We start from the raw sequence: 24842 nt of genomic DNA, 5'->3' as shown, positions 1-24842 counted from the left end.
ACACTAAGCAATCTCACACTATTTTTGCACTAAGGGGAGTATAAGAACTCTCAAATCTGTCCTAGTAGAATTCCACAACCTAGTCAACATAGGCAAATAGCCCCACTGCCACTTGTCTAGATTAGACCATAAAGCACAGTCATAGATACAGTGAGTACCTGTGCATTGATGGAGAATGGCCACAATGGCGTCTGGGAGGTAAAGAATGAGGACTCTTCCCGTGAGATAAGCCAAAATGCAAAGATCGCTGCTGTATTTCACGTTAACCCATTGAAAAACATACCCACCCCGAGTATTCAAGAGAATAATGTAAGATGGAAACTATGTGAGGGAGAAGCTGAAGGATACTTCCAAATAAAACTGGAAAAAACAAGCTTCTAGAAAAAACAAGCATTTGCAATGCAATAGGTCTCGCATTAGGAAAGTTTGAGCTATTGGTATTGTAAATGACAAATTTTGTATTTATGTGTTGGTTTGGAAAATAGCTAAATTAATAGCTTTGTCATTTACAATGCCAATAGTTTTAACTTTCGCAAATGTGACACCTATAGCATTTGTAATGCAATATGTGTTGTATTTACGTGACTTAGATGTATTGGTATTACAAATAACAATGGCTTTTTTTAATAATTAATACGTAAATACAAGTTATTGTAATTTATAATGGCTTTTTGGTAAATAACTTTTGTGAAGATTATGTTCAGTGTATTTTATTGTGACGAAAATCCAGGAACAGAAGTGAAATATTAACACCTTTTTGTGACATTTGTAATAAAGCTTGAAACATTGAGAGAACATATTTGAACCAGTTGTTGTTGAATGGTTGCACAGATTAATGCTGTGGTGGCGCTGAGTGATGTTGTGGTGCCCCTGAGTGATGCTGTGATGGTGCTGAATGATGCTGTGGTGATGCGACATCGAAAGAGCGAGTGCGATATATAGATAAAGTGAGGGTGACAGATAGATAGAGGGAGGGCGATAGATAGATAGAGGGATTGGTTCTTGTGGGCGCGGATGGTTGTGTGAGTGACCTAAAGGGATCAGTGGGATGCGATGCGAGTTAAGAGGACAGTTACCTAAGAGAGGAGCGAACAAGGAGGAAAAAAGTTAGGGAGGAATTAACTTGTGAGTAAATCTAAACAGGGTTAAAGGTGGTTTAGTTCCCTTTGTAAGTTTCAGTCAGGACTCTGTTGTTCCACTTGTGTGCTCAATAACAAAATCGAAATGGCATGTAAAGATTTTCCGCATATACAATCAAGGCTTCCCAATGCACTTCTTTATCTTAGGGTTGAATAAAATAAAGTACAGCAAGAATAAGAGGAAAACCATCTTTACTTCATCTAGTATCAGGTGACGCACATATCAGATTTAAACAAGTGCACCGCATCGATGCAACTACTGCATAAGGGTTGTAAATTATGAAAAAAGTGACCGTACCACTGCTCCCATCTATGTTAGGTGGAGAGGTCATTCATGACGTTTGAGGGGAGCAGAATGGCTTGCTGTCAGAAAGGCATCAGGGGCATGAAGTCTGGCTGTGTCGCTCCCTCCAATAGGTGCAGTAATATTGTAAAATAAAATATGTCACCAGGGACAAGAAAACATACTGGTTTTACAAGAATACAGAAAAAGTAAGCAGTGACATATTTACAAGGCAACACTGATGTTGATACATTTGACATAGTGACATGATGCGCCATATGTCTACTTAGCAGTGGAGTGCATTATTTCATTCTTACGTTTGTCGCACTGTTACACAACTTTAAAAGGAAAGACTACGGCTATTTACAGTTTTGAACGAGTAATCCAAACTCCCTGTTCTGCTCTTTTCTATTCTCCACCTCATCAGGTACAAGCAGAAGGCATTTCATGTGGCACACAAAAACGCAGCGGGAAAGGACGGACAAGTAAGGGCTAAACTCAAAGCGGATAAGGCTACTTCCGGCTTTGACCGGGTAGACCAAATTCACCGGTTCTGTTATTTTCTCCCCCCTCACCTGGTACTGACCAAATGCCTTTCCTGGGCAGACTGCGGAAATGACAACGCAGCTGGTGAAACTGATCTCAAAACATAGTGCCCTTAAGGGACGAGTCTACTCACCTGCACAGACAGATCACGCTGACGATCACTTCTCTCTGCAGGTTACTTGCTCGGCTCGGGAACTAGGTGCCGGTGTTCTCAGGCATGCAAAGCAGATGCAGTGGCCCAATAAGAATCAACCTCTCAAGTGGACCAGCCCACTGGTAGAAGACTGCAGTGACGTGCAACTGGCACGTGCAACCTTTGGAGCCTCATAGCCAATGAAAATCGTAAAAACTCCAATCTCGCTCAATCATAAACCTCAGTACAAGCGTCACAGGATCGACATCCAATGGGAAACTGACAAGTGCTCTCTCAGCCAATCGCATGGCAATGTTTTAAAAGCACTGGGCAGAGAGTATTTGGGCTGCGAGGAGACGGCGCCATTCATAACTTTCGTTATAAGGAGCGAGCCCGGAGCCAAAGCGAAGTGCGGGAGCCGAAGTCCCGGGTCCCAGGAGGGGGCCCGGGTGAATAGCAACGGATAGCCCGGCGGGGCTCCCATGCCTAAGGGGAGAGCCCCGCATCGTGCTGCCAAAGGACCTGGAGTACAGTGATGAGGTAAGGGGGGGTTGCGCGTGTGAGCGTGTGTGTATGCAGTGTGTGTGCGTACGTGCGTGCGTGTGTGTGCCTGTCTGCGTGTTTGTATGTGTGTGTGAGTGTGGCTGTGTGTATGTGTGCGCGCGCGACTGAGAGAGGCATGGATAACTTCCTGGGAATCTGAGATAGTATATGTGCACGGCGCCGGCCTGGGCGTGTGCGCCCACGAGGTGCAACCGGCGCGCGTGTCCGAACCCTGTCTCAGATTCCCAGGAGACTAGACGCATGCTACGCATGCGCACTCTAGCTCGACCTAAAAATGGCCAAAAGGAAAGGCAGCAATGGCTAAAGGGCTTTGTATTTTCTGAACTTCTCTATAGTGAATTAGGCTAGAACAGAGAACAAGCATTGGAAATGCAATAGGTCTCGCATTAGAAAAGTTGGAGTTATTGGTCTTGTAAATGACATATTTTATTTATTTGTTGGTTTTTAAAATTGCTAAATTGATGGCTTTGTCATTTACAATGCCAATAGTTATAACTTTCGCGAATGTGACACCTATAGCATTTGGAATGCAACATGTTTTGTATTTACGTCACTTAGATGGCAGCTCTGGTCATTAGGCCACATCTCTAGAGAGCAGGAGAGTGCAGCAGGGGAGAGAAGCACAGCAATGCAATAGGTCTCGCATTAGGAAAGTTTGAGCTATTGGTATTGTAAAGGACACATTTTTTATTTATGTGCTTGTTTTGAAAATAGCGAAATTAATAGCTTTGTTATTTACAATGCCAATAGTTTTATCTTTCGCAAATGTGACACCTATTGTAACACAATATGTGTTGTGAGGGTGAGTGAGGGTGAGGGTGAGGGGTTGAGGGTGAGTGAGGGTGAGGGTGAGTGAGGGTGAGGGGTTGAGGGTGAGGGGTTGAGGGTGAGTGAGGGTGAGGGTGAGGGGTTGAGGGTGAGTGAGGGTGAGGGGTTGAGGGTGAGTGAGGGTGAGGGTGAGTGAGGGTGAGGGGTTGAGGGTGAGTGAGGGTGAGTGAGGGTGAGGGTGAGGGGTTGAGGGTGAGTGAGGGTGAGTGAGGGTGAGGGGTTGAGGGTGAGTGAGGGTGAGGGTGAGTGAGGGTGAGGGGTTGAGGGTGAGTGAGGGTGAGTGAGAGTGAGGGTGAGTGAGGGGTGAGGGGTTGAGGGTGAGTGAGGGTGAGGGGTTGAGGGTGAGTGAGGATGAGGGGTTGAGGGTGAGTGAGGGTGAGTGAGGGTGAGGGTGAGGGGTTGAGGGTGAGTGAGGGTGAGGGAGGGTGAGGGTGAGTGAGGGTGAGGGTGAGTGAGGGTGAGGGTGAGTGAGGGTGGGTGAGGGTGGGTGAGGGTGAGTGAGGGTGAGTGAGGGGTTGAGGGTGAGTGAGGGTGAGGGTGAGTGAGGGTGAGTGAGGGTGAGGGGTTGAGGGTGAGTGAGGGTGAGGGTGAGTGAGGGTGAGGGTGAGTGAGGGTGAGGGGTTGAGGGTGAGGGGTTGAGTGAGGGTGAGGGTGAGTGAGGGTGAGGGGTGATGGGTTGAGGGTGAGTGAGAGTGAGGGTGAGGGGTTGAGGGTGGGTGAGGGTGAGGGTGAGTGAGGGTGAGGGGTTGAGGGTGAGTGAGGGTGAGGGTGAGTGAGCGTGAGGGGTTGAGGGTGAGTGAGGGTGAGTGAGAGTGAGGGTGAGTGAGGGGGTGAGGGGTTGAGGGTGAGTGAGGGTGAGGGGTTGAGGGTGAGTGAGGGTGAGGGGTTGAGGGCGAGTGAGGGTGGGTGAGGGTGAGTGAGGGCGAGTGAGGGTGAGGGTGGGTGAGGGTGAGTGAGGGTGAGGGGTTGAGGGTGAGTGAGGGTGGGTGAGGGTGAGTGAGGGTGAGTGAGGGTGAGGGAGGGTGAGGGTGAGGGAGGGTGAGGGGTTGAGGGTGAGTGAGGGTGAGGGGTTGAGGGTGAGTGAGGGTGAGGGGTTGAGGGTGAGTGAGGGTGAGGGTGAGGTGAGGGAGGGTGAGGGGTTGAGGGTGAGTGAGGGTGAGTGAGGGGTTGAGGGTGAGGGGTTGAGGGTGAGTGAGGGTGAGGGTGAGGGGTTGAGGGTGAGTGAGGGTGAAGGGGTTGAGGGTGAGTGAGGGTGAGGGGGTTGAGGGTGGGTGAGGGTGAGTGAGGGTGAGTGAGGGTGAGGGGTTGAGGGTGAGTGAGGGTGAGGGTGAGTGAGGGTGAGTGAGGGTGAGGGTGAGTGAGGGTGAGGGTGAGTGAGGGTGAGTGAGGGTGAGGGCGAGTGAGGGTGAGTGAGGGTGAGTGAGGGTGAGGGGTTGAGGGTGAGTGAGGGTGAGGGTGAGTGAGGGTGAGGGGTTGAGGGTGAGTGAGGGTGAGGAGTTGAGGGTGAGTGTGGGTGAGGGGTTGAGGGTGAGGGGTTGAGGGTGAGTGAGGGTGAGGGGTTGAGGGTGAGTGAGGGTGAGTGAGGGTGAGGGGTTGAGGGTGAGGGGTTGAGGGTGAGTGAGGGTGAGTGAGAGTGAGGGTGAGTGAGGGGTTGAGGGTGAGGGGTTGAGGGTGAGTGAGGGTGAGGGGTTGAGGGTGAGTGAGGGTGAGGGGTTGAGGGTGAGTAAGGGTGGGTGAGGGTGAGTGAGAGTGAGGGGTTGAGGGTGAGTGAGGGTGGGTGAGGGGTTGAGGGTGAGTGAGGGTGAGGGTGAGTGAGGGTGAGGGTGAGTGAGGGTGAGGGTGAGTGAGGGTGAGTGAGGGTGAGGGGTTGAAGGTGAGTGAGGGTGAGGGTGAGTGAGGGTGAGGGGTTGAGGGTGAGTGAGGGTGAGGGGTTGAGGGTGAGGGGTTGAGGGTGAGTGAGGGTGAGGGTGAGTGAGGGTTTGAGGGTGAGTGAGGGTGAGGGGTTGAGGGTGAGTGAGGGTGAGTGAGGGTGAGTGAGGGTGAGGGGTTGAGGGTGAGTGAGGGTGAGTGAGGGTGAGGGGTTGAGGGTGAGTGAGGGTGAGTGAGGGGTTGAGGGTGATGGTGGGTGAGGGTGAGTGAGGGTGAGGGGTTGAGGGTGAGTGAGGGTGAGGGTGGGTGAGGGTGAGTGAGGGTGAGGGGTTGAGGGTGAGTGAGGGTGAGTGAGGGTGAGGGGTTGAGGGTGAGTGAGGTGAGGGTGAGTGAGGGTGAGGGTGAGTGAGGGTGAGTGAGGGTGAGTGAGGGTGAGGGTGAGTGAGGGTGAGTGAGGGTGAGGGTGAGTGAGGGTGAGTGAGGGTGAGTGAGGGTGAGGGGTTGAGGGTGAGTGAGGGTGAGGGGTTGAGGGTGAGTGAGGGTGAGGGGTTGAGGGTGAGTGAGGGTGAGGGGTTGAGGGTGAGTGGTTGAGGGTGAGTGAAGTTGAGGGTGGGTGAGGGTGAGGGTTGAGGGTGAGTGAGGGTGAGGGGTTGAGGGTGAGTGAGGGTGAGGGGTTGAGGGTGAGTGAGGGTGAGGGGTTGAGGGTGAGTGAGGGTGAGGGGTTGAGGGAGAGTGAGGGTGAGGGGGTGAGGGTGAGTGAGGGTGAGGGTGAGTGAGGGTGAGTGAGGGTGAGGGTGAGTGAGGGTGAGGGTGAGTGAGGGTGAGGGTGAGTGAGGGTGAGTGAGGGTGAGGGTGAGTGAGGGTGAGGGGTTGAGGGTGAGTGAGGGTGAGGGGTTGAGGGAGGGTGAGGGTGAGGGGTTGAGGGTGGGTGAGGGTGAGGGGTTGAGGGTGAGTGAGGGTGAGTGAGGGTGAGTGAGGGTGAGTGAGGGTGAGTGAGAGTGAGGGTGAGTGAGGGGTTGAGGGTGAGGGGTTGAGGGTGGGTGAGGGGTTGAGGGTGAGTGAGGGTGAGGGGTTGAGGGTTAGTGAGGGTGAGTGTGAGTGAGGGTGAGGGTGGGTGAGGGGTGGGTGAGGGTGAGTGAGGGTGAGGGGTTGAGGGTGAGTGAGGGTGAGGGTGAGTGAGGGTGAGGGTGAGTGAGGGTGAGGGTGAGTGAGGGTGAGGGTGAGTGAGAGTGAGGGTGAGTGAGGGTGAGTGAGGGTGAGGGTGAGGGTGAGTGAGGGTGAGGGGTTGAGGGTGAGTGAGGGTGAGGGGTTGAGGGTGAGTGAGGGTGAGGGGTTGAGGGTGAGGGTGAGTGAGGGTGAGGGTTGAGGGTGAGGGGTTGAGGGTGAGTGAGGGTGAGTGAGGGTGAGGGTGAGGGGTTGAGGGTGAGTGAGGGTGAGGGGTTGAGGGTGAGTGAGGTAACCTGGCATGGTAACCTTAAAAAAATGTGGGTGTGAGCCATGTGAAGGGGTCTGCGGTGAGTGTGAGACCCGAAAAGGCAGAAGTCGGGAAGGAGAGGCTGCGGGTAAGGGTGTGCACGAAAGTGAATGTGCACAAATGGGGCCATGCGGTGGGCGACCAAAGCAGAAGCGGCTGGCAGAATAAGCGGGCCAAGGCCGAGAGTCCACTGGGTGCACGCGTCCTACCCGGAAATGACTGGGGGATAGGTGGGGAATGGCATGGTAACCTGAAAAAAAGGTGGGTGTGAGCCATGTGAAGGGGTCTGCGGTGAGCGCGAGACCCGAAAAGGCAGAAGTGGGGAAGGAGAGGCTGCGGGTAAGGGTATGCACGAAAGTAAAATGTGCACAAATAGGGCCATGCGGTGGGCGAACAAAGCAGAAGCGTCTGGCAGGATGGTGGTGCCGGAATAAGCTGTGCACATGTCAGGCCATGCTTCGAGTAACTTATAGAGATGCGGCTGACAGGATAGTAGGGTTGAGAGCAAAAGCGCCGAAGGGGCGCCTGTGTATATGCTGCTAATAATTAAAAAATGCATGTGAGAACTGTATTATCGCAAATGATGGAAAAGATATCTCACCTGAAAGAAAAACAAGAAAGGAAACAAGACGGAGGGCATTGCTGTGGGGAGGGGGGGGGGGAGGAGAAATGCACACGGCGGGCAGGGGAGGGGGCGGAGCGGGGAGAGCGGCATGAGGGTGTGAAGCAGCCGGGGCCTTTGAAGTGAAGCTAAGATTCACTTCAAAGGTGTGGGAGGAGTGCGGCTGAGGGAACAGACGGAGATTTGGTGATGTGCACGCGCATTTTAGGTCAATGCGCTTGCGCATTGACCTAAAAGCCACGGGCACAGCACCAAATCGCCACAGTTAGGTAAACTTTGTTTAAAGCCCTATAGTCTCGCTTCTCTCAATGCGCATGCGCATTGATAGGTCACGAGACCTAAAAAAACTGAGGCCTTCTGATTGTCATCATATTCACTATTCCAGTGACCTCCTATTCTCTGTTCCACAGATGTGCAAGTCCTCCACTGTGGGCGCAATGTTCAAGTGTATCAGGACTGTGAGACAGTACATTATTTAGCTTTAATGGCTCATAAAGAAACCTGATCATGCGCACTCCATGTGAGAGACACACTTCAAGGTGAGACACAGTTGACAATGGATCAGGGTTACGTCACTGCAGCTCAAGGTGCAGGGGATCAGTGTACATAATGAAAGCATGGGCCCTATTAGAGCACGCAGCTACGTCCCAGGGAGGTGTCCTGGCGCTAAGGCAGTCGAATAACATGGTGCATACATAGGAATGCAGTTCATAAAGTTTGGAGCAATATTGCTGATACTGCCTTGCACCAATGCCGCTAGTGGTTTATGGGAACAATGCTAGTTGATAATACTATTCACTAGTTTCTGGGACAAATCGGGCTATACTCTGAGGCAAATATATCTGACTCTGATGCTAAAGTGTTTATTACAGTGAGAGAGCACTACTGGCCATTACTGCCTGGGCTCAGTGCTGTTTAATACTGCCAGCATCCAGTACTGCTTGTACTGGCTAAAGTGATTTTACAATTTTTTCTCTAGTTGGGGAGATATACATACATTCAATATTTAAAGGCACACATGCAGTCAGTATTGTTTAAGGTAATCTGGATCTCTTATTGAGATCTTGTTATGCTAACACGTTTACATTATCGGCTGCATTTTACATCCCTTAATGTAATGTCTCTTCGTGCTGTGCCACTTCTTGGTGATTTTAATTTTTGTTTCTTTCACTTTCCATGATACCATTATTATGTAAGGCCACACAATGTTACCTTCTGCATCATCAGAGAATAAGCAAATTAGTGTAACTCTTAAAAGAGTTTTGAACAATTAAGACCTTTGGTCTCAATGAAAGGTAAGAACTACTACTTGTATGCAGTGTAACATGCCTAATTTGTTTCGTTCCCTTGAAGGTCACTGATTTATTGGCATTGTGTTATAATGTAAGCCTTTCAGTATGCATTTATTGTTAGAAACATTGTTTAGGCCATCCCCTGTTTTCTTTCACCTGGTGGACAAGTTACTTACCTTCGGTGACGACTTATCTGGTAGAGATGATCTAGCCGCAGATTCCTTACCTTTGAATTTCCCAAGCATCAGACTGGATCCGGAAACATTTTCTTCAATCAATACCTTTGCACGCCGGTAGGTAGAGTTGGTCGGCTCTGTGTGACGTCGTCAGCGCCCTCTTTGTCGTTGTGACGTCCGCTTCACCTAAATAGATTCCACCTCAACACGCTGACGTCAGTTACTTTTCATGACTTTCCACACCAGGAGCTTGAAGCCATGAAGTGCACTGACATTGATGTGTTTCTGAACAACTAGGGCCCTGAAAGGGAACAGCCCTCACCCTAAAAACCTGTCCGCAGTGCAGGGAGGATGGGTGAGTCGGTAAGGAATCTGCGGCTAGATCATGTCTCTACCAGATAAAGCGTCACCAAAAGTAAGTAACTTGTCCATCTGATAGAGATATCTAGCTGCAGATTCCTGACCTTTGAATGAATACCCAAGCAATACCATCCCCGGCGGAGGGACTGTGGACAAGTTTAGACTAGGAAGTCCTGCAGGACAGAGCGGTCAAAAAGGCTGTCCCTGTGGACTTGACCATCCAGACAGTAGTGCTTAGTGAACGTATGCAGTGATGCCCACTTTACTGCCTGACAAATGTCGAGGACTGGGACTTCACGTTGCAACACCGTGGTAGCAGCCTTAGCTCTGGTGGAATGAGCCCTTAAGCCTTCAGGAGTATGCTTTTTGGCCAGACCGTACCAAATTTTGATGCAAATACAACCCATCAAGGGATAATCTTTTTCTGCACCGCACAATCCTTCTTCGCTCCCATGTACCCCATGAAGAGTTGGTCATCCACTCGGAAGTCTTTTGTGCGGTCAAGGTAGAACAATGATGCTTTTTTGGGGTGAACATGGTGGAGTCGCTCCTCTTCTTTAGAGGGATGCAGAGGAGCGTAGAAAGTGGGCAGGTGACAGATTGCCCAATATGGAAAGGTGTTACCACTTTTGGTCAGAGAAAGGCCCTTATACAATGCACAAACTTATCATGGAAGGTGGTGAGGGAAGGTGGTGAGGTAAGGAGGCTTGGATGACAGAACCTGCATTTCACCCACCCTCCCCGCAGATGTGATTACCACTAAAAAGGCTGTTTTTGATGGTAAGCAGCCGGAGGCGACAGTTGTGCAAAGTTTCAAAATAAGCACAAATCAGGAAGGTGAGAACCAAATTTAGGTCCCACTGAGGCATGATGAAAGCGGCAGGGGGAAACATATGTACAAGTCCCTTGAGAAACCTATTTACAATAGGAGATTTAAATAAAGAAGGTTGATCTGGCAGCCATAAAAATGCACACAGGGCCGAAAGGTACCCTTTGAAAGTGCCCTGCTGGGCAAGGGTCAAAATAAAAAGTAAGACTTGAGAGATGGAAGGGGAAAGAGGATCAATAGATCTTTCTGTACAATATTTTACAAATGTATACAATTGACAGGTGTGCACGGGCTTGGTAGAGGGATGCCTGGCTGTCAAAATAACATTACAGACATCGGGAGGATGGTTTAATGCTATCAACTGCTGCCGCTCAATCTCCATGCAAAAAGGCATAGGTTGACAGGTTTGGGTGGAGGACCCTCTCCTGCTGCGACAGAGGATCCTCAAAAAGAGGCAGCCTAATTGGAGAATTAATGCTCAATTGGAAAAGCCTGTGATATCAGACTCTCCGTGCCCAGTCCGGAGCCACAAGAATGACTTGGGCCCGGTCACTCTTGATCTTCTTGAGCACTCTAGGCAGGAGTGGTATAGGTGGAAAGGTGGAAAGGAGGCCTGAGCTCCCCTCGAGATGAAAAGCGCTTCCTCCAGTACGCAAAACTGCTGACATTGCGTGTTCTCTACAGAGGCGAATAGATCTGACCAAGGCTCTGCCCACTGCTGAAAGAGACCTTGCACCACCTCAGGATGGAGTCGCCATTCGCGATCCCCTAGGAATCAACATCTGAATTCTTCCGCCCTGGCATTCAGTTAATGGCTGTGGTGTTGTTTGTGAACATTTGAACCAGCATTCCCTTGATTGAAGGAAGAAAGGCTTTCAACACCAAGCGAATTACTTAAAGCCCCAGCAATTTGATGTGGAATCCGGATTCCACCGGAGACCAGAGTCCTCTGATCTCCACTTCTCCCAGATGGCCTCCCTATCCCAGGAGTGATGCATATGTCATTACTGTGGGATCTGGTTGGGGAAGGGAGAGGGTTCTGCCTTTGACCCAATTGCGGTTGGTCAGCCACCATTGCAGATCCTGTGCAGTTCCCGCCGAGATCTGGACCATGTTGGAGAGATTCCCCTGATGCTGCGCCCACTATAACTTCAGGTCCCACTTCAGAGCTTGCATATGCCATCTGGTATGTGTGATAAGCAGGAAGCTATGAGGCCCTGTAGCCTCAGAGTAATTCTATTCGAAATCCAGGATAGAGGCTGAAACATCTATGTCAGAGACTGAATATCCTTGACCTCGGTTCAGGAGGAGAAGCACGAAACTGGACTATGTAGAGCACACCTCTGATGAAAGGGAGTGTCTGAGAAGGAGTCAGGTGTGACTTTGGCACATTGATAGTGAACCCCAGCTAATGCAGGAGGTTCACCCTAGTCTGGAGTTGGAAGACGACACCCTGGGGCAAGCCCGCCTTCAACAGCCAGTCGTCGAGATAGGGGAAGACTAGCCCCCCTTATCTGCGCAGCTGGGCTGTGACCACCGCCATCACCTTGGTGAATACCTAGGAGACACTGGTAAGGCCAAATGGGAGCATGGTGAACTGAAAGTGCTTGTGGCCTACTGTAAACCACATATAGCGCAGATGGGCAGGCAGGATGGTAATGTGAAAATAAGCGTCTTGCAAGTCCAACACTACCATCCAGTCTCCTGGGTCCAAGGCAGCCAAGGCCAGAGTGTGCATCTTGAACTTTTCCTTTTTGAGGAAGTACTTGATGGTGCGTAGATCTAGGACAGGACAAAGGCCCTTGTCCTTTTTCGGGACCAGAAATTAGCAGGAATTCTGGCACCGGAACCCTCTCTACAGCCCCCTTGGCCAAGAGAGCCATGACTTCCTCCTGAAGTAAAGTCAGGGGATTCTCATTCAGTCATTAGTTGGAAGCATGGAGTGAGACGGTAGTCTTGAAGGGGAGGGAATAGACCCTTCGGACTCTCTGAAGTACCCACCTGTCAGATGTGATGTTATGCCAATGGTGGAGGTCATGGCTGATCCTGCCACCCAACTGGCCACCCATAATCTTGAAGGGCCGGACTAGGAGGGTTTGGAGGCTGAGGGTGCAGGGAGTGTGATGGACTGACCCGACCTCTGGCCGCCCAACCCATGAGGCCGGAAAGAGCCATGTCCACCGCTGCGCAGTTTGCTGACCTTGCGTGGTCTTGTGGGTGGGGTATTGCTGGCGTGGCTGAAAGCCCCATCATAGCCAAGAAAGGGGCAAAAAGCATACGGGGGACATGTGGCCACTGAGAGGCCCAATAGCCCGTGACTCCTTGAAGAGCTCCAGAGCCATGTCCACGAGGGAAGCCTGAACATCCCCAGAAAAGCCAGACGTTCTCAGCCAGGCGTTGCGTAGAACAGCCACCATTGATGACATCGCTCTGCCCAGAGAGTTGGTCGTGTGCAGCCCACAAATGGCATACTTTGCCGCATCTATCCCGTCTGATACTGCTTGGGAGAGGATGGCATGGGCCTCCCCTGGAATCTGTGGCATCACTTTCGCAACCGTTTCCCACAGGGAGAGGGAGGGATAGCCCAATAGGCATGCAGTGTTCACTGACCGCCATGCAAGACTGGCGAAAGAAAACAATGTCTTGCACCTACTATCCAGCCACCTGGATTCCCTGTCCAGGGGTGTGGAAAAGAACGCGCTATGTAATGTAGAGGGTTGGACCACCAAGCTTTCGGGGTAGGGTGGTTGGTGACGACATTTGGGTCGCTTGGTCCAAGGCAATTGCGGTAGGCAATTGTCCTATTCACAGCAGCCCCTGTGCTGGGCTTGGATGAGGTTCCCAGTAGGACACCAGTCAAGGTCTCATTGAAAGGCAGGAGGAGTTCGGAGGAGAAGACCCCTAGCTGCAGGACCTCCATCAAGATGTTCGTCTTGACAGTCACAGAAGGGAGCAGAAGGTCCAGGAACTCAGCTGCCCTTCGCACTACCATACCGTATGAAGCTCCCTCCTCCAGAGCCACGGTAGGGAGAGAAAGAAGACCAGAATCTGGAGAGGTGTTCAGTCAACTGGACTCACCCAATTTCTCATACCAGTCCATTTCTCGCTCTGGCTGGTCGTGGATTGATTGTAAAGGGTCCAGCAACTCCTCCCAATCTTCCTCCATTCCTAGTCCTTCACAATAAGGCTGAGGAACCGACCTAGGACCAAAGGGTTCTGTCAGCGCTGGAATCGGCTTGGGGATGAGAATGGAGCTGGCACTGCCGGTTGGCAATGGCGGCGTAAAGACTCTCAGAATGAGGGCCGGTGCCGGGGAAGGTTGCAGTGGCACTACTGGTGTCTGTCCAGATCCATTACCAGATCCATGGGAGGTCATCGGCGACGGAGCCGCCTGCACAGAACGCAATGGAGCCCCCTCTGAACCTCCTGGTTCTGAAGGCGCATCGGTAGGGTCAGGCCACCCAAATATGAGGCACATGGCATCAAAGAATTCTTTAAATTGGACGGGATTCGCTTCAGTTCCAGGGAAGGCGGGTAAGCGTGGAGCCAACTCAGACGCAAGTTCAAATGAACAAGGCCTAGAACACCAATACTTCCCCGTCACATCATCCGACCGATGCGAAGAAGTTGAAGCACGCTTCGACTTCTTGTGTTTTTTTATGCTTCTTACCTGACTGACTCAAAGACTTCAAGTGGGAGATTGAAGACTTAGGGTTCCCAGAGTGAAGCCTGGACCTTTCTCTCGACCGGGACCGAGAACCAGACCTCCAGGGCAAATGACATGGTGCTGAGCCACAAGTAGCTTTAGGGAGCGCTCCCTGCTCCAGGCACCAAAGATAAACAGGTGTGGATCTGTTACCAACATGGCACGGTGACAAGCGCTGCATGGCTAGAATCCAGAAGTCTTCTTGGACATCCGACACTCCAAAAAATATCGACAAAACTTTAAAAAAACGGACAAAAAAGAGACAAAGGGTTGTTCTCTTCACGGATCTGCGCTAACTGGTATGTAAAGAAAAGAACTGATGCAACGCGCCATGGTGGAGCCTATATAGGTGACGCGGACATCACAACAGCAAAGACAATGCCGACAACATCACGCAGAGCGGACCGATGCCACCTACCGGCATGCAAGGGTATTGCTTGAATAAAAAATCTTCCGGATCCAGTCTGACGCCTGGGAAATTCAAAGGTGAGGAATCTGCAGCCAGATGTCTCTATCAGATACATTCCTTCTAACATTTTCATTTAGAATCCCCTGGTCCCCCTTACCAACGTTCTAATAGGAGAGGTGGAGCTGTTCTGACTGGGGTGGCTGTGAGGTAGTGTTATTCTCTCATCAATAAATGTACCAGTTCTACAGGTACAGCACTTTACTTTATTATAATCATTCTCACTTTGCTTGCTTGGAAGGGGGCATATACATATATATATTCTAGAAATTACTCTTAACAGCCTTCCTAACCTATAACCTCTGTCATAACAAAAAATGCAAACACAGAAACGCGTTGCTTTTGATTTCTGTCTACGGCTCACACATTAGGCGAATGGGACACTAAAATCCTTGGGCACGTTATATGCTTTGGGTAAAGTTTCCATGCATGATACTTAAGCAGTAGCACACTTTCATCAGTTGTTCTGGCTATCAAGTGGTTTGTCTCAGAGATATGTGCGGGAATAACGAGGTCTGTACGTGCAACATAGTCGCAAAGACCCCGTGAACAGGCAGGGCATGGGTTTGCTTCAGAGTCCTGGCCAATATAGTCTTCTGTTTGGTGACTTGGGAGAAATTGCATCTCCTGACACTTTTACTGGTCTACGTCAGGATGGTGGACAATGTGGCTGAGCAGGATTTCTCCATCCTTACATAACCACGGTCCTTACAAGGAGTACTTTGCTGTGATGTGTCTGAAATTCAGAATTCTCAGAGAGAACTATCCATGGGCATGAGATATTCACTGCAGTCGTTGTTTTGTACCTAGTTTCACACGTTGGGGCCCGTTGACCTTAAATGGCCTCTACATCCCAGGTCTTATGTTCAACTGCAAGTTTCCCCATCTCTTCATGCCAAGATCTAGGCTCAGATCTGGTGGGTAAGGGCTCTTGGTGTCTCTTTCTAGAGATGGGAGTTCTGGGTTCCTATTCTATGACAAACGGTGCTCCTGGAGCAGTGGAAGTTTTTGACAATTGAATGGTCACCAATGTGGTACAGCAGCCTTTAGTTCTGAGCCTGGAAAATGAGATGCCGGTGTTACAGTGCTGGGGAGCTCACCAAGGATCCAGTAGTGGTGATCCAGTTTTCTTGCAGGTCACCTACATTAAATACGTATGACCACAATTGGTGTTGCTTCCAAACCTGGAAGTTTCATACTCGTGATTGGCAATCTTCTCTGCTTTTTATTTTCTACTGGAGTTGGATATGTTAGGCTGAAGCTAATTTAGGCTTCTTCTGTTTCCATGCTTCAGAGGTTTGCTTTGCCCCAGCCAGTGTTTAAGGCGTGTGTTCCCTTATGTATCTGACTTTGGTTCATCATACTGTGTATTTGGAACCATTCAGACACCTCTCTGATCTGTCATTAAAACATCAAACATTTATGGTTTTATTCCTGGTGGCCATTACGTCAACCAGGGTTTTGAAGACAGGGGTCTCTGGATAGCCACTACTCCTTCCTTAGTGGTGTTACCTGTCAGGTTGGTGTTAAACAAGGCTCAGGTTTTAGTCTTAGCTTTTCACAAGGACTAAAGATGATCTCTACTCTGTTTTTCCTGGATCCCGCAGGCTATCTTTCTGCATACAAACGATGTCATGAGGGTGGTAGGTTCAGACTTGGAAATGTCTGCTGAGTTCCACAAGTGTTGAATTGTGTTTGTTACTATTTGTTCAGTAAGACGTGGTTTAATCCTCCTGCTACACAGAGAAGGTAAATTCGGTTGACCGTTGCCATGGTCTAATACATGTCAAAGGAGTTGGCCTAACGGCTAGGGCGGTCGACCTCGAATCTGGGGAACCGGGTTCGAGTCTCACCAATGACGGTGAACATCCTGTGATTCTAGGCAAATCACTTAATCTCCCCATGCCTAACAAAAATGAATGTGTCCTTATATAACGCAACTGGCGCTATGTAAAGCGCTCTGATACCCAATACCGGGTCAAGTTTGCGCTATATAAAACTCTGTTAAAAAAAAAAGTGATTTCCGAGGGTGCATTTACAGTTGTTTGACTCGGGCCATGATCGCTTCCTAAGAAGAAGCTCAAAGTGCCTTTCTGAGTGCAGTTGGATGGCAGCAGCTCGGACTTTAAATTGACTTTCATCGCTCACTACCAACAGGGTTAGCCTAGGGAATGGATGGGTTTTGCTTTTGCATGTAACATCTCATCCGTTTGGATGATTCCTGAGGGTGAATAGCCTTGTATAGTATAGTAGCTACTATGTGTCGCCTTTTTTAAGTCACTGTCAGTGTCCCAGCCCTCCTGCGAGCAGCTTTAAAAAGCTTGTTACAAAAATGTAGTGGACACTACATCATCCATCATCAATAAAGTTTAGGAAAAGTCAGTTGTTGAATCTTTACTGAGTTTGAGATACGTCAAACAACCTGCTCTGTGCTGGGCTATCTCATTTGTCACATGCCCCGAAGCTCAACATACATGACATAAACGGTTTCTCTGACATCACAGCAACATATTAACATGACATAAATAGATCATATGACACCACACCAAGCCCCCAAACTAAACATACTTACATTGCTCACACATGTTCAATGACATCATACCAAGCCCCTAAACCTCAGCCTGGCAACATGAGATGACCTGAACCCATGACATCACTCCATACTAAGAGATAGGACCATACAGACACATCACAACAACCTTTCTCTTGTGTATCTCCTCAAGCCCACTCTGAGTGAATACGATGAAACAGATTGTGTTGCATGTACTGCCCTCATTACTTTCCAGAAGTCTCATTACTTCAATTCCATCCTCCTCCTCCCCCTTCACCGATGCTTGATTTCTCGGGGTAGTTTCTGTTTTAAGTCCAGGCTTGGGCGGGCACCAGAGAAGGCTTTTGTGAGCTCGGTTTATAACCCACCCTTAAAGCAAGGAGTGGTTGGGGGTGCACAGCCTACAATGGCGGCATTATGCACCGTTGGATTATTTCAATTAGTTAGGTTATCTGCCAGGAAAGTGTGTCCCATCAATCTGTTCTCATGGGAATCACAGTAGCGAGGAGCTCACCCACGCTCGAGCTCCAGGAAAACGCTGAAGACAACTTTGCAAAGCAGGCTCAAGGGAAACGTGGGCTGAGAGGCGCTTTACACAGCCTTCACCCACTCATTCGCTCACTGAGGTAACCAGTAGGTAATCATATGAATTGCGAACACCCATCGCATCTTTTTTGGGGAGGGGGGGGGGTTTATAAAGCGGGAACTAGACCCGAAGGGAGCGCTTTAAATGAGCACCAGTTGCGTTAGAGACGGTTAAATTAATTGTTTTGTTAGGCACGAGGAGATGAACCCCCACATGCATCATTCATAGATTTTGCGATTCTTAATTTGCGAAAATTACCGAATCGCAAATAAAGAATCGCAAAATGCTATGCATCATTTTTTTCGCTATTTATTTGAGATTCGGTAAAAATCGCTATTTTTACCGAATCGCAAATATTATGCGAATTCCTGAGTGCATTTTCGCAAATCCCATTGATTCCTATGGGCCAAAAGGCCCATAGGAGTCAATCGGAAGGCATTTACAAATTGCGAATTTGAAAATGCAATTCGCAATTTGTTGATGCATTCCAAGGGTGCAGGGGGGGTCCAAAAAAAAGCGAATTTTGAAACAATGTTTAATGCATCCCAAAAACGTATTTAGGAAGCGCAAACGGCCGAATTTACCGATTTGCAACGTTTGCACTTCCTAAATAGGTTGATGCATGTGCCCGGAAGTGATTTGCCCAGAATCACAGGATGTTGAGCGTCCCTGCCGAGACTCGAGCCCGGTTCCCCAGCTTCGAGCTCGCGCGCCCTAGCCGTTAGGACATTGTCTCATCTTGATATCTAATTGGCCGCCCACCTGAGAAACCCCCCCCAGCTTCCCATCGGCCCGTCCGCTGCGGAACGGTGCGCGTGACTCCGAAGCGGAGCTGATGGATGGCGAGGCTGAGCTGCAGGCAGACGGGGGCTTTCACGAGTGGGGCGGAGGACGAGAAATATATGACATTTGTCATGGCTGGCGCCCCCAGTAATCTCTCAGAACCGTGTACAGAGGGAAGGTTATTGCACGAGCAGCTGAAGCGTGCAGGCCGTGGTTGAGGCGAACACAATTTATTTCAGGGTCATCCTATAAAGCAAAACACAGAGACGTAAGGCTGCGTGCAGCGGGGAGAGGAATCCATGCCCAAGGGTGTTGTAGCGCCGCACAGCCACTACACATCAGGTTTTAACAGTTAGGAAACGCCTGAATATTTTTACATTTTGCAAATGCACAAATCACTTATGCTGAGGTCGAGGGACCATAACAGCTTAATTGTAAGGTTGGATGTGTAGTATTTCCGTGAAACAGACTCCACACCGCAAACTCAATTTTAACCACACAAGCAGATAGCAAGGGTTAGAAATTCCAGCTGTTACTTTCTGGCTTGACTGCGCAACTGCCTGCTAGGCCCACTGTTACCAATTCTTTAAAATATAAATACTGGGCCTTTCACCCCTCAAGAGTCTTTCTCACTCACCTCACCTTGTTGACTGTTTAGTGTATCTTTCCTCTTCCTAGGCGGGAGATTGTTTTACTTCTCAAAAGTATACTGAAGAATCATAAATTACCTCAAATACCTTTTTTTTTTCACCACAGTGGACTCAACAACCCCTACTGACCTTGCTGATACTTATTTTTGTTTTATTCAGTTTTTGGTAGTGGGTTTGGGTATCTACTAAACAGCCACTGCACGATATTCTGATCGCATCTTAGAGACTGTTATTGTTGTCTTGTCGAGCTTAGGACTTTAGAGCCTGATTACGATGTGGTCAGTGTATTTCAACCGTGTGTAAACCCCTGTTTATGCATGGGTCGGAATTATGAGTTTGAAGTACTTAATGCATCCAACAATTCCCTGGATGAGTTAAATGACTCTAGCTTCCCTAAATTTCAGCAGGTCAAACCTTCCCGAAATTTAACAGGGAAAAGCATACAAAATGTACCCAATCATGGTGTGTTAAACACCACGTTATGCGTTAAACACCAAGTTATTACTCAATAGCTCATAATAGATGTTATTTATCACACCCGATATATAACATACCCCAAGTTATCGTTAATTATCAAGAGCGATAAATAGCATCTAAACTCGTGATCAGGCCCATAGTTGGTAGCTTTTATGTAACTAGTGTCTCTTCTTATTTTGTTTTCACTGACCATGCACAGTGCGTGCTGAAACTGTATCAATTCCAAATTATTACTAACTAGAAAACTGGAATTCCCTTCAGGTGACTTCCTGGTCTGATGCCCCTTACAGAAGACTCACCTGCCAGAAGGAGACCGGCCCCTGGGAGTCTGGTGCAGCCCCTTTCACAGTGACCCTCTCCTGAAACATCATATAAAATAAATAACCAACATAACTTAACACAACCAACATGGTCTGGCTCTTCCCTGACCACACCATCCTCTCAGAGACTCCATCATGTCCTGTATACACCCCACTTCCCTATAGGGCTACATTTACCCAACTCTGCCCCAGGCCACCCTCCAGTTGAAAAGCTCCATGATGACCTGACCCCTCTCAATTTCACCACACTTCTATTTGCTTCTGACCCTGCCCCAGCCTCACTGGCTTTTTATAGAACTCTTCCTACTCTAAAAAAATTTCATCTGCCTGAAAGGCCTACACACTTCTAACTATAGTCCCGCACCTGTGGGTTTTCAGAGGCTCACACTTTTCTTCTGTACTCTCGAAACCTTCCTCCTCTCCACAAGACCGACTTCGCTCTTGAATAGCGAGTCCTGCTGCTGTGAAATTTCTCCACTGCCATGCAGGCCTACTTAGGAGCCTGGTTGTTTATCTAGAATGGTCGATTTAGAACTTGCATCTCATTGGCCTTTTGTGTTGGAGTATTCCCTACTCTGCCCCCCACACATTCCCCACACATTCCCTTGTAGGAATGCAAAGAGGCATCTATTACCTCTCTAAGAACTGCTTGCCTACCTGATCATATGAAGCAGTCACTTCATGCTGTGCTGTAGCCACACAACCCTACCCCGGCTAGTCAGCTCCATCTACGGTTTCAGTCAGCCACGGTGAATAGAACAAGCACTGACAGACACAACAGGTCCGGCTTCCTTTATATATACACAATAGCTTCTCCTCCGATTGGTGAGAGGAACTGTGTGTGAAGTGATGGGTAGGTAGGTCAACGCGAGGATGAGCCAATGGGCAAGTGGATGAATGGGTGCATTTATTAACAAATGGGTACATGAGTAACTAAATACATGATGGATGAATGTGTGAATGTGCATGAAGGGAGACGGGTGATTGGGCAATTGATTGTGTGGATGGATGGACGAGCTGGAAAATAAGCGAATGGGGGCATGACTGAGTGCATGGTTGGATAAGCTGTAGTTTGTGTGTGTATGGATGAAAGGGTGGATGCCTGATTGCTCTTGAAGTTGACTTGCCGCGAGTCTGCCTGTCACAAGATGTCAAATGCACTATCACAGTGCCTACTCTGCCGTGTTGCAGGCAGCTGCCTCACAAACCCCTTCAACTGCATACACTCCCGGGACTATTAGTAGGGGATGCCAAAAAAAACCTAAAAGTCAGGAATTTATTCCAAAGTGGGGACAAACAGGACAGCAGTGAATTTATGAATCTTTAAAGAGGGCTTTGTGATTCGACCCCAATCTTTCTTATTTTTTGCAACCGTCAGTCAGGACACACATACAGAGGCCCGGACCTGCCCAGCTCACAGGCACTGATGACAGAGAAGGCGGGGGAACTCGCAATGAGTAAATGTAAGGTATGGAAGGAGAAGACAAGAGACATAGATAAGACAATAATAGAATAACGATACGTTAAGAGGCTAGTGAATATTGGCAAGTAGAAGTTTGATTTTTTCCCATTTTACGCAATCACCTTGTGTTAGGTGAACGGCTCTACGTGCTCTTACCTGTGCACGAGGTGGTGTGTCATGAGGCCGGAGGCAGGGCCCACCTCAGCCTGCTCCAGCGTCTTGACAGGGGACACGCGGGCATCGTCTGAGCTCGGCGAGCGGAAAGTGCTGAAATCGTGCGTTCCCAGGAGGAGCTGTGCCGCCTCCTGCATGGCCGACACGTCCAGGCGCCTGCAGCAGCGGCAGAAAAAGAGAAAATAAGGCAAACGAGTCGCACCGCAAACTGAACTGTCGCTTGGAGCGCACATCAATATGTCCTGTCAATATCCAGCCCACGGGGGCTGATTTTATCGACCCTGACCAGGTAACACGCCGGGGATTGAGCTTGTTGGATAGGCGAATGTCCTGTGTGTAAATGGCCTATCATTCTCTGTATGTTTCCTGGCATGACGTCAAGTGACTATGACAAAGTGCTAACAGTGCACCAAGAGCAGGGGTGGTGAATTTGGAATATTATGAATATCTTTGAATATCTTTGCAGGGTATCAACGTTTAGAATCTCTGGGGATAATAACGGAGAATGTGATTCAGCAAGGAAAACATTCCATCCCCATTCCTTCTCCTATCCTTACCTCAGGTCCTATTGCATATCCTATTCTCTAATCCTATTCCAACTCCTATCCTATCTCCTGCCCATATCGCTTATTCTATCCTTATAACATATCCTATCCTTATCTTCTGTCCTAGTCTCTGTCAATCCCATATCCTCTCCAAACCTCCTATCATGCATATATCTCCTAACCTAATCTTTTAGCCCAGCATTACTTCTATCCTAATCGTCTATCTTGTCCCCTAAATGTATCTTCTATCCTAGGGTATTCCTATATCTCCTATATCCCTATTGCATATTGCAGATCGCTATTCGTATATCTCCTATACGTAGTCCTCTATTTCCTATATCATCACTATATCTCCTATCCATACCTCCCATCCATATCTCATATTATGTCCTTATCACCTATCCTAATCTCCTATTTTATCTTCACCTCTACTTTGTAATCATCTCCTATCCTGTCCTATCCCATCCTTATTTCTATATAGCCTAGGAAGGAACTCAAGACCTGGATGTTCAAACATTAGGACCACGGACAGCATGAGAATGGACCCCATCGCCTCAGGACCCTCATGGGTGATGCAGCCGCGCTTTACAAATCTTGATTGATTGATTGAACTATTGCCTATTCTATCCTTATCCTATGTTTATCTCCTTTCCTTAGCTCCTATTCTAATCTACTATTTTATTCCTATCTACTATCCAAACAAATCTACTATCTTAATCTTATCTCCTAACCCTATATATATTATGCTATCCATACCTCTATCCTAATAACCTATCTTATCTTGTACTCCCATCGCATTTTTAGCTCACATTCCTATCCCTGTATCTCGTATCTATCTTATTGTAATCTCCTATTGCTATCAACTATCCTCTCCCAGTGCTTATTTTGAGACAGTGGTTGTAGGTGGAGACCACCTGCACTCATTTTTGTGGACCAGCACTTAAAAAACACAAAGTGAAAAAGCAAGAATGACAACTTGCAGAAGAGAGCCAAAAATACAGGGAGTATCTGGTTGTGGAAAAAAAGGCATCAGGTGGAATCACTAGGCCAGCTTACCTGGGACTGGTCTTCGGACCCGTCTAAGGCCATTTAGCACCCCGCTATGCACCTCAAGGCCCTGCCTTGTTCTCCCTGCTGCTACCTCTCTCCGCAGTCTCCTCCTGCCTCTATCACATGCTCTCTTGCTCTCTCTGCCTTGCTCTTGCACCTGCTTGAACTTCTGTGCCTTTCCTTTCTCACACTTCTGTGCCTTTTTCTTTCTCACACTTTTTGTGCCTTTTCTGCACTCTTTTTCTCACACTTTTGTTCCTCTTTTGCTCACTCTTTGTCAATACTTTTGTGCCTCTCGCTCACTCTCTTCCATTTCTTTTGCACCTCTATTTCTCACTCTTGCCCATTGATTGTGGGGTTCTTTAATCTCATATGTTTGTCATAATTCAGTGCTTTTTTCTTACTTTTGTGACTTTCCCTCTTTCTCCTGCAGCCCAGAATCACCAACCACCGCTCATTCGCAGAGTCCCTTCACTTGCTCAACCCTGGACACTGCCCACCCACTATTGCCGCACTGCGCTCCACAGCATGATTGGACTTTTCTCTTGCTCCCACTGTCACTCAGCAGCAACTCGCAATCACACACTCCCCATACCCCGACTCCCAAGTCACCCTCTCACAACATCACCTCACCAAACACCACACCTGACCTTCAGTGAATTCTCACATGCATGCTCCTCAACACCCGCTCACTCAAAAATTACACTATCAAAATATGAGACTAAATATGAGACAAAATATGAGACTTCCTCATCAACAGCACGCCGTACCTCCTCTTCCTAACGGAAACCTGGATTTACCCTGCCTCATCTCCAACATCGATGTGGTCATCCCAGCAGGATACCAAATTGTACGCCAGGACCGTCTCCACAATCATGGTGGAAGACTCGCCATCATTTACAAAGACGCCATCAAATTCACATCTGCCACAGACCCCGGACACCCCATTCTTGGAACACATGAATTTGAACCTTCCAGTCTCTCCCTGAAAGGCATCCTGGCTTACCACCCCAGTCCATGAGGCAACTTCAGCAACCTCATCTCAGACTTTATCACCCCCCTCCACATCAACTCCAAGGACTTCCTACTTCTCAGCAATTTCAACTTCCACTTGGAAGACTCCTCAAACCACTGCACTACCATCTTCATTGAGGCTTTACACCATTTAGGACTTTCCCAGCTCGTCACAGACCCAACATTCAACGCAGGACACAAATTAGCATCATCTTTGCATCCGGCAACAGCATTAGCTAGCACTCACCACTTACAGCATTAGCTAGCCTCACCACTCACAAGGACCGACCGACCACCAAGTCATCAATTTCAAAATCTCCACGCCACGAGCCAAAGCTCCCATCAACACCAACCAACCCTGCCGGAACTAGAACAGAATAATGCAAACTAAATTGTTATGTTATGTTAGGGGGATTTGTACAGCGCATGGCTGGATGTTGAGGATAGAGACTGTAAAATTAGTTTAGGAAGAACCAAATTTTTATAACCGTTCTGTAGGCCAGGTGGTTGTCAATAATTCTGATGGATACAGGTAATGAGTTCCATAGTGTTGCTGTCAGCACCTTGAAAGAGCAGCCACCAGCTTGTGCTCTATTGACTTGGGGGATGCATGCTAAGTGCAGATCCGCTGATAGCAACATGCATTGTGATAAGTATGACATAAGTTGGCCTGAAAGGATAGAAGGGGCTTGCTTAGTGCAACTTTTATGAGCTAAGCATAGTGTCTTGAAATGTATTCTGTTCACGATTGGCAGCCAATGTAATTTGGGTAGATGTTTTGATACCAAGCAAAATTTGGGGAGAGCAAGAAGGGATTGCGCTGCCGTGCTTTGTACCCCTACAGGCTCTGGATTCCAGCCTTATTTGAGCCTAAATAGAGAGAGTTGCAATAATCCAGTCCAGATAGGATTGTTGCTTGGATAATATTATGGCGGGTTTGTGA

At 48.6% G+C, this 24842-nt stretch overlaps 1 protein-coding gene across 1 annotated transcript in view; it reads right to left on the bottom strand.

Moving 5' to 3' along the window:
• The window catches only part of PUSL1 (pseudouridine synthase like 1), a 397644-nt gene that overhangs the window by 133451 nt on the left and 239351 nt on the right, over positions 1–24842 (bottom strand). The window contains exon 5 of the mRNA XM_078640914.1: positions 21273–21446. Within this exon, the coding sequence (XP_078497040.1) occupies positions 21273–21446 (174 nt within the window). The remainder of the gene's footprint in view (positions 1–21272; positions 21447–24842) is intronic.

Source organism: Lissotriton helveticus, chromosome 5_1, assembly GCF_964261635.1.
Source record: "Lissotriton helveticus chromosome 5_1, aLisHel1.1, whole genome shotgun sequence".
Lineage (NCBI taxonomy): Eukaryota > Metazoa > Chordata > Amphibia > Caudata > Salamandridae > Lissotriton > Lissotriton helveticus.
Note: the sequence above shows the minus strand (reverse complement) of the source record. Positions and strands in the feature narration are given on the sequence as shown.